At 39.4% G+C, this 12,788-nt stretch overlaps 1 protein-coding gene across 1 annotated transcript in view; it reads right to left on the bottom strand.

Annotated features, from left to right (window-relative positions):
* Positions 1–11,258, bottom strand: part of LOC110156429 (stromal interaction molecule 1-like) — a 48,371-nt gene extending 37,113 nt beyond the window's left edge. Inside the window, exons 1-2 of the mRNA XM_020920629.2 lie at positions 11,067–11,258; positions 6,626–6,748 (exon numbers count right to left, since the gene is read on the bottom strand). Coding sequence (XP_020776288.2) covers positions 6,626–6,746 — 121 coding nt within the window. The 5' untranslated portion in view covers positions 6,747–6,748; positions 11,067–11,258. The remainder of the gene's footprint in view (positions 1–6,625; positions 6,749–11,066) is intronic.
* Between the last annotated feature and the right edge of the window lie 1,530 nt (positions 11,259–12,788).

Raw genomic sequence — 12,788 nt, 5'->3', positions numbered from 1 at the left:
TCTGTTCCACCTTGTGATGTCAGTAGTTTTCCAGTTAACAGCTACATTTACCTTTAGTTCAGCAGAGACTGGCAATTCCAGGTCTGAAATTATCCAAATGAGTCTAGTGAAGGTGAATGGAGTTTAAAAACACAAGTAGGCAGTTTTTGTATTACCACTATGGACAAGAGATAAGAGAGTGGGTCCATAAGCACGAGATAAAACGAGATTTTAACACAATTCCTAATACTGTATATACATTTCACGATTCACTTTCTAATTTTGGCCTCACGATTTTTAGTTTCTTTGATTTCATATTTTTGTTTCCATTCTTGGTTTGGATCTGTAAAAGATGTAACTCACCAATACTTAAGCCTTTTTTGTCCAATCCACTTGACGATATTGCATGTGCGGACAATCTTATGGCAATTTTGTCTCACGAGATCTTATGGTACGAGATCTTGTAACATCCTTAATTACCACATGACATCACAAAGTGTTTTCTGTTTGAGAGAAGAATGCAGGATTTAAATAACGCAAATATGTTTCTGATGAGGAAACAACAGTATAACATAGATCCGTACCATAGCTTTTATTCTTAATTACAAAACAATGGACCTGATGCTTTATTTCTTTAGGTTATGATTTGGGTTGCCAGTTTCAATACTTTGAATCCAGTTGGTTTAAACCTAAAAAGACTCTCTGATCTCAACCGTCACTACTCAAACCGCAGAACAAGCAGCCAATCATCAATGTGTAAGGAGCTCGTAAGGAGATGTTTGTGCTTAGATTACTTAAAACAAAGCTGCCACCAAGAAATAATGACCTTCTATTAAACATTTATAAGGTTTATAAACTGTTCAGTGTTAATTTGTGGTGCAGGAAAGACTCTGATGAACCGTCTCAAACGTCTGCAGTGGCTATGTATGTGCTTCATTTTCCACCTGCCGTACCGCGCCCACGTAACACCAGAGCGTTACAGAGCACTTGGTTTGACCACACTGCAAATCAGACGCAATTTTGCACGGCCAAGTTTTGCATTTAAAATGTGCCACGAGCTTTTGCCAGCAGCTCTGGGATGACACCAGCCCACACGGAAAGTCCTGCCTTATAATGTACAGCGAGACACGTGTGTGTTTCCTGATGAGACCCTGCCCAGCGCTGCCATCACACAGAGGTCATGTCTCACTCTGACCACCAGGAGGCTCAATGCATTGACTCCTCCTGATTGTTTCTCTCATTTCGGAACAATGAGCGAATTCACGGAGCTCCTGAGAGCACAGATAATGGATGAGTCCCTTGCAAACTTCCCTTTTGGATGTTGTTTAATTCCAATTTTTGTATTTAATAAAGGAAGGGGAAAAAAAGAGTGCTAGTGCAGTCTCTGCAGCTCAGTGAGTGAATTCTGGAGGTTCTGAGCTTTCACATGAGGCAGGCCTGTCACGTTAACAAATTTTAAAGAACAATATATTGTTATAGAGAAATATTGCGATAAATTATAATATTGAAGCTACTTTATGCCAGTGACACAAAGCAGGAGAATCCCAGTAAACCATTTTTAAAGGTTAAAAGGTCTGAGCTGCAGAATGAACCAATATTTATATAGCAGTTATTTATTCTCTCACTGGCAACGCAGGTTCAGTAGTGATTAAGGAAGAGATAGGTCAATATTAGGTCATATTTTGACTGTTATAGTATCAGTTACTGGCCTTAAACATCTGATATTTAAGTCCGATATTTTATTTGTGTAGTTTTTAGGCAGCAAATCAACCAAAACAGTGAGTAGTAGTCTATAGATACGTCATTGATCTGCCTAGAATGTTCCACAGTGTGACATTAAACAGGTTTACTTTACCTTTATTCAGTTACAAGTGGTTTTATAGCTCAAAAATACTTTGAAAAACAGGCATTGTAACTGTGAGCAGGGTCACCTCTACACAGATCTGACCTGTAACTTGATAGAAAGGTTTAATGCCATACTGTGAAATATTACAGACAAAAAAAAATAAGCATTTGACGGACCCTCCACCAGAAAACTTATACAGAGCACCACGATCCAGGTTTGTGGGGGAGTTTGTAGTGACTTTAAATTACATCATTTGGGCAAAACTGTCAAAATCTGCCTAAAAATACCATCAGAGTTTATTGGTCATTGGTTTTCTCTGGATTCTAAACAACCGGCATCAGCAGTGGCCATGAAAAACCCATATTTGATGATTTCTAGATTACAGACTCTTTTATAAACCAGAACAGAGGCTGCATACAGCTCCTTTAAGAGAACAGGAGGGATTTGCCTGTACTGTATTTCTCGTTTCATATAACACACACTCTGGAGTTCTAATCCTCCTGTAGTTTCATTTTGACTCTGGTTTATTCCTGTCTCTCAGCTGCTAAGGCTCAGCTCTTCTTCTTCTTCTGTAGCAGGAAACAAAGCCTTTGTAATTAGCGCCTCCACTAGAGCTCAAAGCGCAGTCCAGCGTGATGGGCCGTTTGTATCCGAATTATTTTATCTCATGTGATTTCGGAAGTAAAAATGTTTGTTAAAGATGCACTGTGTAAATTTTCTGGTCTAGTGGAGGGTTCGTCAAATGCTTTTCTCCATTGTGATGTCTTTATTGCCTTGTCTAAAATGTTTGACAGTATGGCATTAAACCTTTCTATCTCCATGGAGGCCAAACCAGAAGTTACAGGTCAGATCTGTGGAGAGGTGACCCCACTCACAGTCAGAATGTCTATTTTTTAGGTATTTTTGAGCTATAAAACCTTTTGTAATTGAATAAATGTAAGGTAGAGCTGTTTAATGTCATACTGTGGAACATTCCAGACAGAGCAATGATGTACCCATAGAAACAAGCAGCCAAAAATTTACACAGTGCACCTTTAAAGCTGTACTATGTAACTTCTAAGGTGGCAGATCCGCTAATTGCTTGTCTGCATGGAGATGTTATTTCTTTCTTTTTCTTTCTTTGCATCATCCAAGAAAGTTCCATAATATAGCATTAAACATATCACCCTTGCATTTGTTAAATTATAGGTGTTTTACAGTGTGGGGAAGCTGGCCAAAGTGGTCAAAGTAGGAGGTAGATGCAACAACAAAAAAAAGTGTCCTTAACCAGACAAAATTTATTTTAAAACCAGACTTCTGGAGTTCACCAACAAAAGTACAAATAAACAAAAAATAAGGAACTCAAAGTAAAAACACCAAACACCTGCATAGAAGTCTCTCCCCTAACTAATGACACCTGCTTTGCTTTTATACCCCACCCAACAGGAAGTACCTCCCCCCAGGTGAGTATCCAGGTAACTCCCAAAGCAAAGCAAGTCCCCTTTCAAAATAAAAATGTTTAACATAAACTAACGTGAATTTAAAATGAGACAAAGGCCCCACTTTGTCACATACAGCTCAAAAATATCTTAAAAAACATGAACTCTAACCACATGCGGGCTCCATAGATCTGACCATTAACCTGTGACATTAACACTGCGATTACCAAGTTTATTCCCACAAGGGATGGGCATGATTAATCCATTAATCGATAATTGATCATTAAGAATTTCATCGATTACATTAATTTTAATCGACAAACCGAATGTAGGTTGCTGTGTGTAGCGTGACCAAACAGGGGTCCGTAAATGTAGCTCTCTGCACTCAGAAGGAGCGAGCAAACACAAACAGTCAGTCAGTCTGCAGCGTGCCGAAGCACAAATGTGTATTTAATGATGACTTGTACAAGAAATTCCGCGCTTTCCGTTGCGTTCGGGACAAGTGTGAGTCCATGTGCACAGTGTATAAAGCAGGAACATATGTTTCGGTGTCCAGTGGGAAAAAGTTTTGCCAGGTGAGAGACGCGCAATGTCGATGACGAGGACCCACCTCCCTCCCCCCGTACGGTGTCCTGGTTTTGACAAACGCATATGGTCACACTAACCTGTATTCCACTGAGTCATGTCTTTTAATCCGACAGAAATTGACTGCATCGGCGACACTGTAGTTTTATCTTCGCTTTGTTTATGCAAATTAGCGATGCGGTTTTAAGTTTCGTTTCTGTGAGAGTTGCGCAAAACTGAATTAAACACATTATAATGTCAAACGGATTGATGTGGCTCTAGAGTCGTTACGGTTTATATGTCGTAAAGCTGAATTTATTTATGCAGATTAGTAGTGCAGATAGTAATAATAATGATGATCATTTTAATATAAAAACGTTAATCGTTAATCGATAATCGATCGTTAATTCTTCCGACGATCGATTAAGAAAATTTCATCGAATGCCCATCCCTAATTCCCACACTCTCAAATATTCAAAGGCGAAACTGTAATATCGCCAATGGAAACAAGCAGGTAGCAGACCCTCTATCAGAAAAGTTACACAGTGCACCTTTAATAAATACATTTTAAACAATTAATTAGATAAAATCGAAATCAAGTTTTACATTTTTGTATCGTAACAACACTAAAATGTGAAAGTTTAAGACACTGAACAAGAACAAAACCTACTGTATATGATTGGGGACTTATTTGAATAAAGGGATGTAACAATAACCGAAATATTGTGGTATCATATCGTCATAATTCTCACAATAATATCGTGGACCCTCACAATATATCGAATTACATGTGTCTTTGTTTAAATTAAGGGTTATGGTGCAGCAATAGCTAAAAAAAAATGACAGAGGGAACTACATAAACCATGATCCTTTGCTCCATTTCAGTGAAGACTACATGAAGAAATAACAGTTCTAATCACTTTTAAGTCTTAGGTCTTTGGATTAAGTCTTGTGAGGGCATTTTAAGAGGAAAAAAGGGCCCATCTCATGCAAAATCAACTTTTCAGAGCTTTCTACCTTCTAAGAGTGATGTGTGGGCCTTGTATATGTTGCTGAAGTGGTTTTTAAGATTAATTCAGCGTTTTTTTTTAACAAATTGCTGCTTATTTCTGCCACCCTCCCAAGTGACAACAAACTAAAGTTGCTACAAGGATGACGGGGCAACTACACCTATGACACATTTGATGTAGCAGAGAGCGCTTTGCACCCGCTCTCCTCCTCCTCTCCACTGCCTCCGCCCTGCCTCGGCTGACAATTCCCACATGACACATGAACACCTCAACAAAAGCGACAGCATAAGCTAATTGTTTTACACTGCAGTGGACACAATATAATAACTTTATCTACTAGTGTTTTTTAATACTTTACCAATCAGTAATGTTCAGCTGATGTCGACGCGGTGCTTGAGCTTCGTGCACCTCCATGTCCTCGTCCCATTCCGGGTCCAACACATGCGGCTGAACGCGCTGTATCTCCATGATGAATAAAAGTTTATTCCTACCACTATCAGAGTGCACGCCTGTCTCCCCCTCCCTGCCTGAGATGGTCGGAGGAAGGGCGGCTCACTCAGAGCCTACGTCACATTTGGGGGGCGGAGCCTGTGCTTTCTCAGGACAGGCGGGGGGATGAGCAATAGTCGGTCTTTTATAGTTCCTGGTCTGTGACTGAATCCAAGAAATCAGTAAGATTTCACAACTATTGTTTAATGGATGTTCCAAAACCAAATTGTGCTTGTATATGTGCACAAGATACAATGTGAAAAGAGTTATTTTGCATGAGATGGGCCCTTTGTTAGCCTCCACAAAACACTGCAATAAATACTGTGCCGTGAGGTTCATACTGTGACGATATCGTATCGTGAGAATTTAATATTGTCAGATCCCTAATGCATTATGTAACTTTTTTCCCAATTATAGGTGGTTTTATAGCTCAAAAATACCTAGAAAAACAGGCATTCTGACTGACGGATCCTCTACCAGAAAAGTTACACAATGCACCTTTAATGGGACTGTACAGAAACACTATGGCGTGATCCTGAAGGCCTCACTCAGATAAATTTAGACACTTAAAAGTAGAGAAATAACTGTTCACTTCCTGTGACATCATCCGCGACAGGAAGTTGCGGTTTTGGAGAGAACAACGGCAGCCCACACTTTTGTTTCCATCTGACTGCAAATATATTAACAAAAAGGTGAGACTAGACCTGTCACGATAAAAGCTATATTGACTTAAAGTTCAATATACCAAAGATAGAACAATTATCTCAAGTGCTTGCTTTTTTTTTTTTTGTACTTGTTTAAAGTTTTTGGTTATTTATCTGTATTATGAGAAGATCTGAGCTCTAGAAAGTTGAATAAATAAATTCTATGACTAAATATATATATAAAATAACTAAAAAGTGTTTAATTCTGCTATTTATTTATTTATTTATTGCAGCTCATATTTTTTAACAATATTGTAAATTAAAGATGCAATACGCAGCTTTTCTACCAGCTTGTCTCCATGGAGATGTTATTGCTTTGCCCGGAATGTTCCCTGATATGACTTTAAACATTGCCATCTTGCATTTATTCATTATAGGTGTTTCTGTTGCTCAAAAATACAGTAATTCCTTCTGTGACATGAGGCGCCTCTCCACAGATCTGTCTTGTATAACAATAACATCTCCATGGAGACAAGCAGGTGGCTGACCCTCACCAGAAAAGTTACATAGTACAACTTTAACTAGCCTGACATCTTAAATTAGACCAAATTTAGTCCTTTTAGTCCTTGTTCTTTAGTTTGAAATATGATGAACTTTTTTGTTTGTTTGTTTTACCTGGACATCTGTTGCCGTTGGAAACCAGGTGTTGCTGGTCGAGGGGGGCGTGGTCTGTGTCTTCCAATCCGCTTTGAGCACAGACTGAGAGCGTACTCAGCATCAGCCACAACATCTGCATCTCTGAAAAACAATACCCCAGGTTAGTCCTGGTTTAGTCCTGGTTTAGGGGTGAAATTTGACCCCCAGTTTAGTCCTGGTTTAGTGAGTCCGGTTTAGTCTTAGTTTAGTCCTGTTTTGGTTCTAGTTTAGTGGGTCTGGTTTAGTCTGGTTTAGTCTTAGTTTAGTCCTGGTTTAGTCTTAGTTTAGTCCTGTTTTGGTTTTAGTTTAGTCTTAGTTTAGTCCTGGTTTAAAGATGAAATTTGAGCCCCAATTTAGTCCTCATTTACTTTTTGTTTAGTGCTGTTTTGGTTCTAGTTTAGTGGGTCTGGTTTAGTCCTGTTTTTGTTCTGTTTTGGTTTTCGTTTAGTCCTGGTTTAGTTTTAGTTTAGTCCTGGTTTGGTTCTGTTTTAGTTTAGTCCTGGTTTAAGGATGAAATTTGAGCCCCAGTTTAGTCCTTGTTTAGTCTTAGGTTAGTCCTGTTTTGGTTCTAGTTTAGTGGGTCTGGTTTAGTCCTGGTTTGGTTCTGTTTTTGTTTTAGTTTTAGTTTAGTCCTGGTTTATTCTTAGTTTAGTCCTGGTTTATTCTTAGTTTAGTCCTGGTTTAGTCTTAGTTTAGTCCTGGTTTAGTCTTAGTTTAGTCCTGGTTTAGTCTTAGTTTAGCCCTGGTTTAGTCTTAGTTTAGCCCTGGTTTAGTCTTAGTTTAGTCTAAGTTTAGTCCTGGTTTAGTCCATTTTTGGTTCTGTTTTAGTCTTAGTTTAGACATGGTTTAGTCTCAAGCGTCACACACTACAGGATTGTTCGGTCTTAAACTATTTTTAAACATGAGACAAAAAGTGCATGCCACAGACACGAGAATCTTACGAAATTTAAAATCTCTGATCGCAAAGACTGCAGCAGGATATAACTGCACGCCACAGGGTATAAAGATGTGAGCGCGATCGCATTTGCTGTTTATGTCTACAGTAAAACGACTCACTTTGAGACTCTTAAGTGTTCAAAAGATCAGAGCACTGCACTTCTAGTTTACAACCAAGTCAAAACTGAGTAATTATTTGTGAAATGTGATGCAAAACTTCAGATACATGATTTTTAAAGCATAAAAGATTGCAGATTAAGCACACAGGAAATTGAGTCACTATTGCTAATCTGCAGCTTCACCTCGATACATGCGCTGTGTGGATGTAAACAGACACACAAGAGAACTATCTCAGCTTTTTACTTTTAAAGAACGCCTCAATCTAGATTAATAGCGATGTTTTGTGGACTGGATGTCATTATTTGCAGAGGATAAATTCTATGGATAATGTAGATGAGATGATGCACTTTAAATTTGCAACTTTACTGTGTCCGTCACTCCTCTGCCCCTGACGCTCTGTTTTATTGGCTGTTGTTGTAGTGTTGTTGATGTTTGGTGGTTATGATCTGACAGAGCAGTTCAGAATCACACTGACATGACACACACGTGTAGCACAGCGGCTTCAAAATCGCACACGAAGTCACAAAGTCGGGTCACGCCTACGCAAACTTGGGGAGAAACAAATCGCAGCCTAAATCGGGCAAATTCTCCTGTATTGTGTGGCAGCCTTTAGTTTACTCCTGTTTTGGTTCTGGTTTAGTCCTAGTTTAGTCTTGGTTTAGTCTTGTTTAGTCCTAGTTTAGTCCTGTTTTGGTTCTGGTTTATTCTTAGTTTAGTCCTGGTTTAAACCCGTTTTGGTTCTAGCTTAGTCTTGGTTTAGTCCTGGTTTAGTCCTGGTTTAGTCCTGGTTTAGTCCTGGTTTAGTCCTGGTTTGGTCCTGGTTTGGTCCTGGTTTGGTCCTGGTTTGGTCCTGGTTTGGTCCTGGTTTGGTCCTGGTTTGGTCCTAGTTTGGTTCTGTTTTAGTCCTAGTTTAGTCCTGTTTTAATCCTGTTTTGGGTCTGATTTTTTTATTGGTTTAGTCTTAGTTTAGTTCTGTTTTTTGGTTCTGTTTTAGTGCTAGTTTTGTCCTGGTTTAGTCTTAGTTTAGTTCTGTTTTTTGGTTCTGTTTTAGTGCTAGTTTTGTCCTGGTTTAGTCTTAGTTTAGTTCTGTTTTTTGGTTCTGTTTTAGTGCTAGTTTTGTCCTGGTTTAGTCTTAGTTTAGTTCTGTTTTTTGGTTCTGTTTTAGTGCTAGTTTTGTCCTGGTTTAGTCTTAGTTTAGTCCTGATTTAGTTCAGATTTATTCTTAGCTTAGTCCTGGTTTAATCCTGTTTTGGTTCTGGTTTAGTCTTAGTTTAGTCCTGGTTTAGTCTTAGTTTAGTCCTGGTTTAGTCTTAGTTTAGTCCCAGTTTGGTTCTGGTTTCATTCTCGTTGCAATTTACCATTTCATATATGTTTTTTTTTATTTTTTATTATTACCGCTGTGGGTCTTGTAAAGCTTCTCATGTATATTTAACACAACGTTATGTTAATTGTGTGATTAAGTTCTCATATTTACGACGAGAGCCAATGTCCTTAAACACACCATCCAACAGGACCCATCACACGGGGGTCAGCAGTTCAGACAGCTGCTTCATTTCCCACAAAACTGAACCAAACATTAAACAGGACTAAGCCCAGACTAGAACCAGATCCAAACTAGGTCTAAAATGAGGTCTAGAACAGAAATAAACAAAGACAAAGTCGAGACTAGAACCGGATACAAACCAGATCTAAAAACAGAAATAAACCAAGTGTATAAGTCAAATCAAAATCAGGTCTAGAACAGAAGTAAACCAGGACTAGACCAAGAACTAGACCAGGACTAGACCAATAGTAGAACCAGATCAAAATAAGGTCTAAAAACAGTACTAAACCATGTTAAAATCAGGTCTAGAATTAGAACTAAACCAGGACTAGATCAAGACTACAACCAGATCAAAATCAGGTCTAGAATGGAACAAAACCAGCACTAGACCAAGAACTAATCCAGGATTAGAGCAAGACTACTACCAGATCTAAACCAGGTCTAAACAAAGTCTAAAACCAGATCAAAATCAGGTCTAGAACAGAACTAAACCCAAACTAGACCAAGATTACAACCAGATCAAAACCAGGTCTAGAATTAGAACTAAACCAGTACTAGACCAAAAACTAGACCAGAACAAGACCAATTCTAGAACCAGATCCAAACCAGGTCTACACCAAGTCTAAAACCAGATCAAACTCAGGTCTAGAATTAGAAGAAAACCAGGACTAGATCAAGAGTACAACCAGATCAAAACCAAGTCTAAACCAAGTCTAAAACCAGATGCAAACCAGTAAGGAAGCAGGAAACTACAGGACTACTTGGGATTAATCTAGGACTAAACCAGGTCTAACCTAGAAGACAATAAGTAAGTCTGGTATAGCTCCTCCTGAAAAACAAACCTGGAGTTGTGTTTTGTTTCATTCACATGTTTGAGTAATACTTACATCTCCAAACCTCAAAATGCTCTGTTCCACCTTGTGATGTCATGAAGCGGTAGTTTTCAAATTAACAGCTCCTTTTACCTTTAATTCAGAACAGATTTTCAATTCCAGGTCTGAAATCACCCAAATGATTCTAGTGAAGGTGTATGGAGTTTAAAAACGCCATGGAGCACCTGCATTCCTGTATCACCACATGACATCACGAGGTGGAGCAGAGTATTTTCAGTTTGAGAGAATAACTCACAGGGTTTGTGTGTTAATTAAACATGTGTGAAAGAAACAAAACACAACTACAGGTCTGTTTATGATGAAAGAAACAAAATTATAACATAGATCAGAAAATAGCGTAATCATCGTGGGCCCTTAAATAAACACCTGACCAAGCTGGAGTAACTAAAACCAACTAAGGTGTTTTTCTCGTGTCATTGCTCTGCCTGGAATGTCCCACAGTATGACTTTAAACAGCTCTACTTTACATTTAGTCAATTACAGGTGGTTTTATTGCTCAAAAATACCTAGAAAAAGAGGCATTCTGGCTGTGAGCGGGGTCGCTTCTCCACAGATGTGACCTGTAACTTTGGTCTGATTTGGTCTCCGTGAAGATAGAAAGGTTTAATGCCATACTGTGAAACATTACAGAGCAAGCAATAACCATGGAGAAAAGCATTTGACAGACCATGAACCAGAAAAGTTGCACATTGCAGCTTTAAGTTATAGTTTACCTGGACTAAGCTGGAAAATTAACTAGAAAGAAACGAACACAGAGCAGTTCAAATGAAAAAAAAAAAAAAAAATGTGCATTGATCGTCCCCTTTCTGTGATCCTCGTGAAAGATCTAACCCTGGACTCCAGACTGTACAGCCTGTCTCACGTCAAGACTCAAATCTGAGCTGTAAACCGCCAAGAAAGTCTCAAAAAGTCGCCTGCAAAAACTCACCTCCAACTTGGCGCTCCACCGACTCAAATCCGACTAATCCATGGATCGATCGGTGCGCGTGCGTGACTCCATGATTGAAACACAGAAGAGAAAGGCGTGAGTGAGGTGAGCTCAGTTCGGCGCTGCAGGAAAAGTGGAGTCTTTCTCAAAAAAGCGCGATCAGACACGACGCTGCTTCCCTCCGCTCGCGCACTCTGCTACACGCCCACGGCCCCGGCGCAGAGCAGGGCGGGCATCTGAGAAGGAGGAGGGGAGAAGAAAAAAACTGTAACCTGCCCAACAATGCAGGGACGAAACTAAGTAAAAGTAGTAAAATACTGTACTTAAGTAAATAAAAAATAAAAAAAAATAAAAAAAAGAGGTATCTGTACTTTACTTAAGTCCATTTTACAGTACTTTTTACTTTTGCTTCACTACATTTGAGTGCAGGTATCTGTACTTTCTACTCCACTACATTTTTAAACAGGATTAAAAAGTAAAAGGTGTTTTTTTTTGGTTTTTATGATTGTTTGAACCCTGCTGAAAAATAAATTTTTAACACGCTCATAGCTTAAGCAAAAAATATGTATATACAAACAAAACCAGCTAGGAAAAAACTATCTTTTCAAGTGCTTCTGACTTTTAAGCTTCTGATAAAATTCAACACAAATCTTTATCAAAATCACTACTTTCACTACAGGTACTTTAATACTCTTATTTAAATATTTACTTCTTTGTACTTCTTTCACCCCAGCTACCTGGCCTGTTTAAATTAGTTGACTCTGGATGGACAAAACCACGGACTGACATAAACCTGGTCAGCGGCTTTAAATGTGTTTAATTACAATTAATGAGTCTAATTGTTTTAGACAATTAAGCAAATTTACCTGTAAAAGTTCATAAACTGGTCTTTGGCTCTCGTGCTCAGGTCTCCCCGGTGCAGGTGACCTCAGTGCTCTCGGGGCCCCAGACCCCAGTGCTCTTGTTCCCAGGTGACCCTAGTGGTCTCGTGCCCAGGTGACCCCAGACCTCAGTGCTCTCGTTCCCAGGTGGCCCCAGGGCTCTCGTGCCCTGGTGACCCCGGTGCCCTCGTGCTCAGGTGACCCCCGGGCTCACGTGCGCAGGTGACCCCGGCGCTTTCACTCGTCGGTCTGTTTATAGCCTCGCACTTCATCTTCACGCGGCATCTGTTTACATAGCGCACATTTCTCCGCGCGCATCCTCGTGTCATCGCGCGTACGGACCAAAGTCAAGAGCAAATATATGTTGGACAGAAGAAGATATTTTTAGGGTTTTAGGGCGTGTCTAAAATAAATCCCTCTGTAACCCACTGTGCAAGTGCATTACTGTCAGATAGTATATCTATCAAATTAACGCGTGAAGTTCAATAATTGTGTAACGCCACCGGCCCCTGGTGGAGCAGGGAGCCTTCAGAAGTTCACATTTAGGCAACTAATTAAAGGTCCTACAGCAGGGGTCTCCAACCTGTAGCTCGGGAGCACCCAGCTCACCAAGGGATTTCTGAATTATATGTACTGTCCTAAATAACTAAAATTGTATTAACACTCATTGTAAAAGTATAATTTTGATGCCTAACCAAATAAATGGATAATAGTTTGTGGTTTATAGGCATCTAACTGTCCTCCATCTAAGGATTGTCGTGGGGCTTATATGTACTAAATTTCTTGCTAACACTAAAATGAGTAGCACTCTGGCATTTTTGTTTGGTAAAAAGAGCTCACT

This window comes from Boleophthalmus pectinirostris, unplaced genomic scaffold (assembly GCF_026225935.1).
Source record: "Boleophthalmus pectinirostris isolate CB_2022bp ecotype Guang Dong unplaced genomic scaffold, ASM2622593v1 HiC_scaffold_12, whole genome shotgun sequence".
In the NCBI taxonomy this organism is placed as follows: domain Eukaryota; kingdom Metazoa; phylum Chordata; class Actinopteri; order Gobiiformes; family Gobiidae; genus Boleophthalmus; species Boleophthalmus pectinirostris.
The sequence above is the reverse complement of the archived record's forward strand: the minus strand, read 5'-3'. Positions and strand labels throughout refer to the sequence as shown.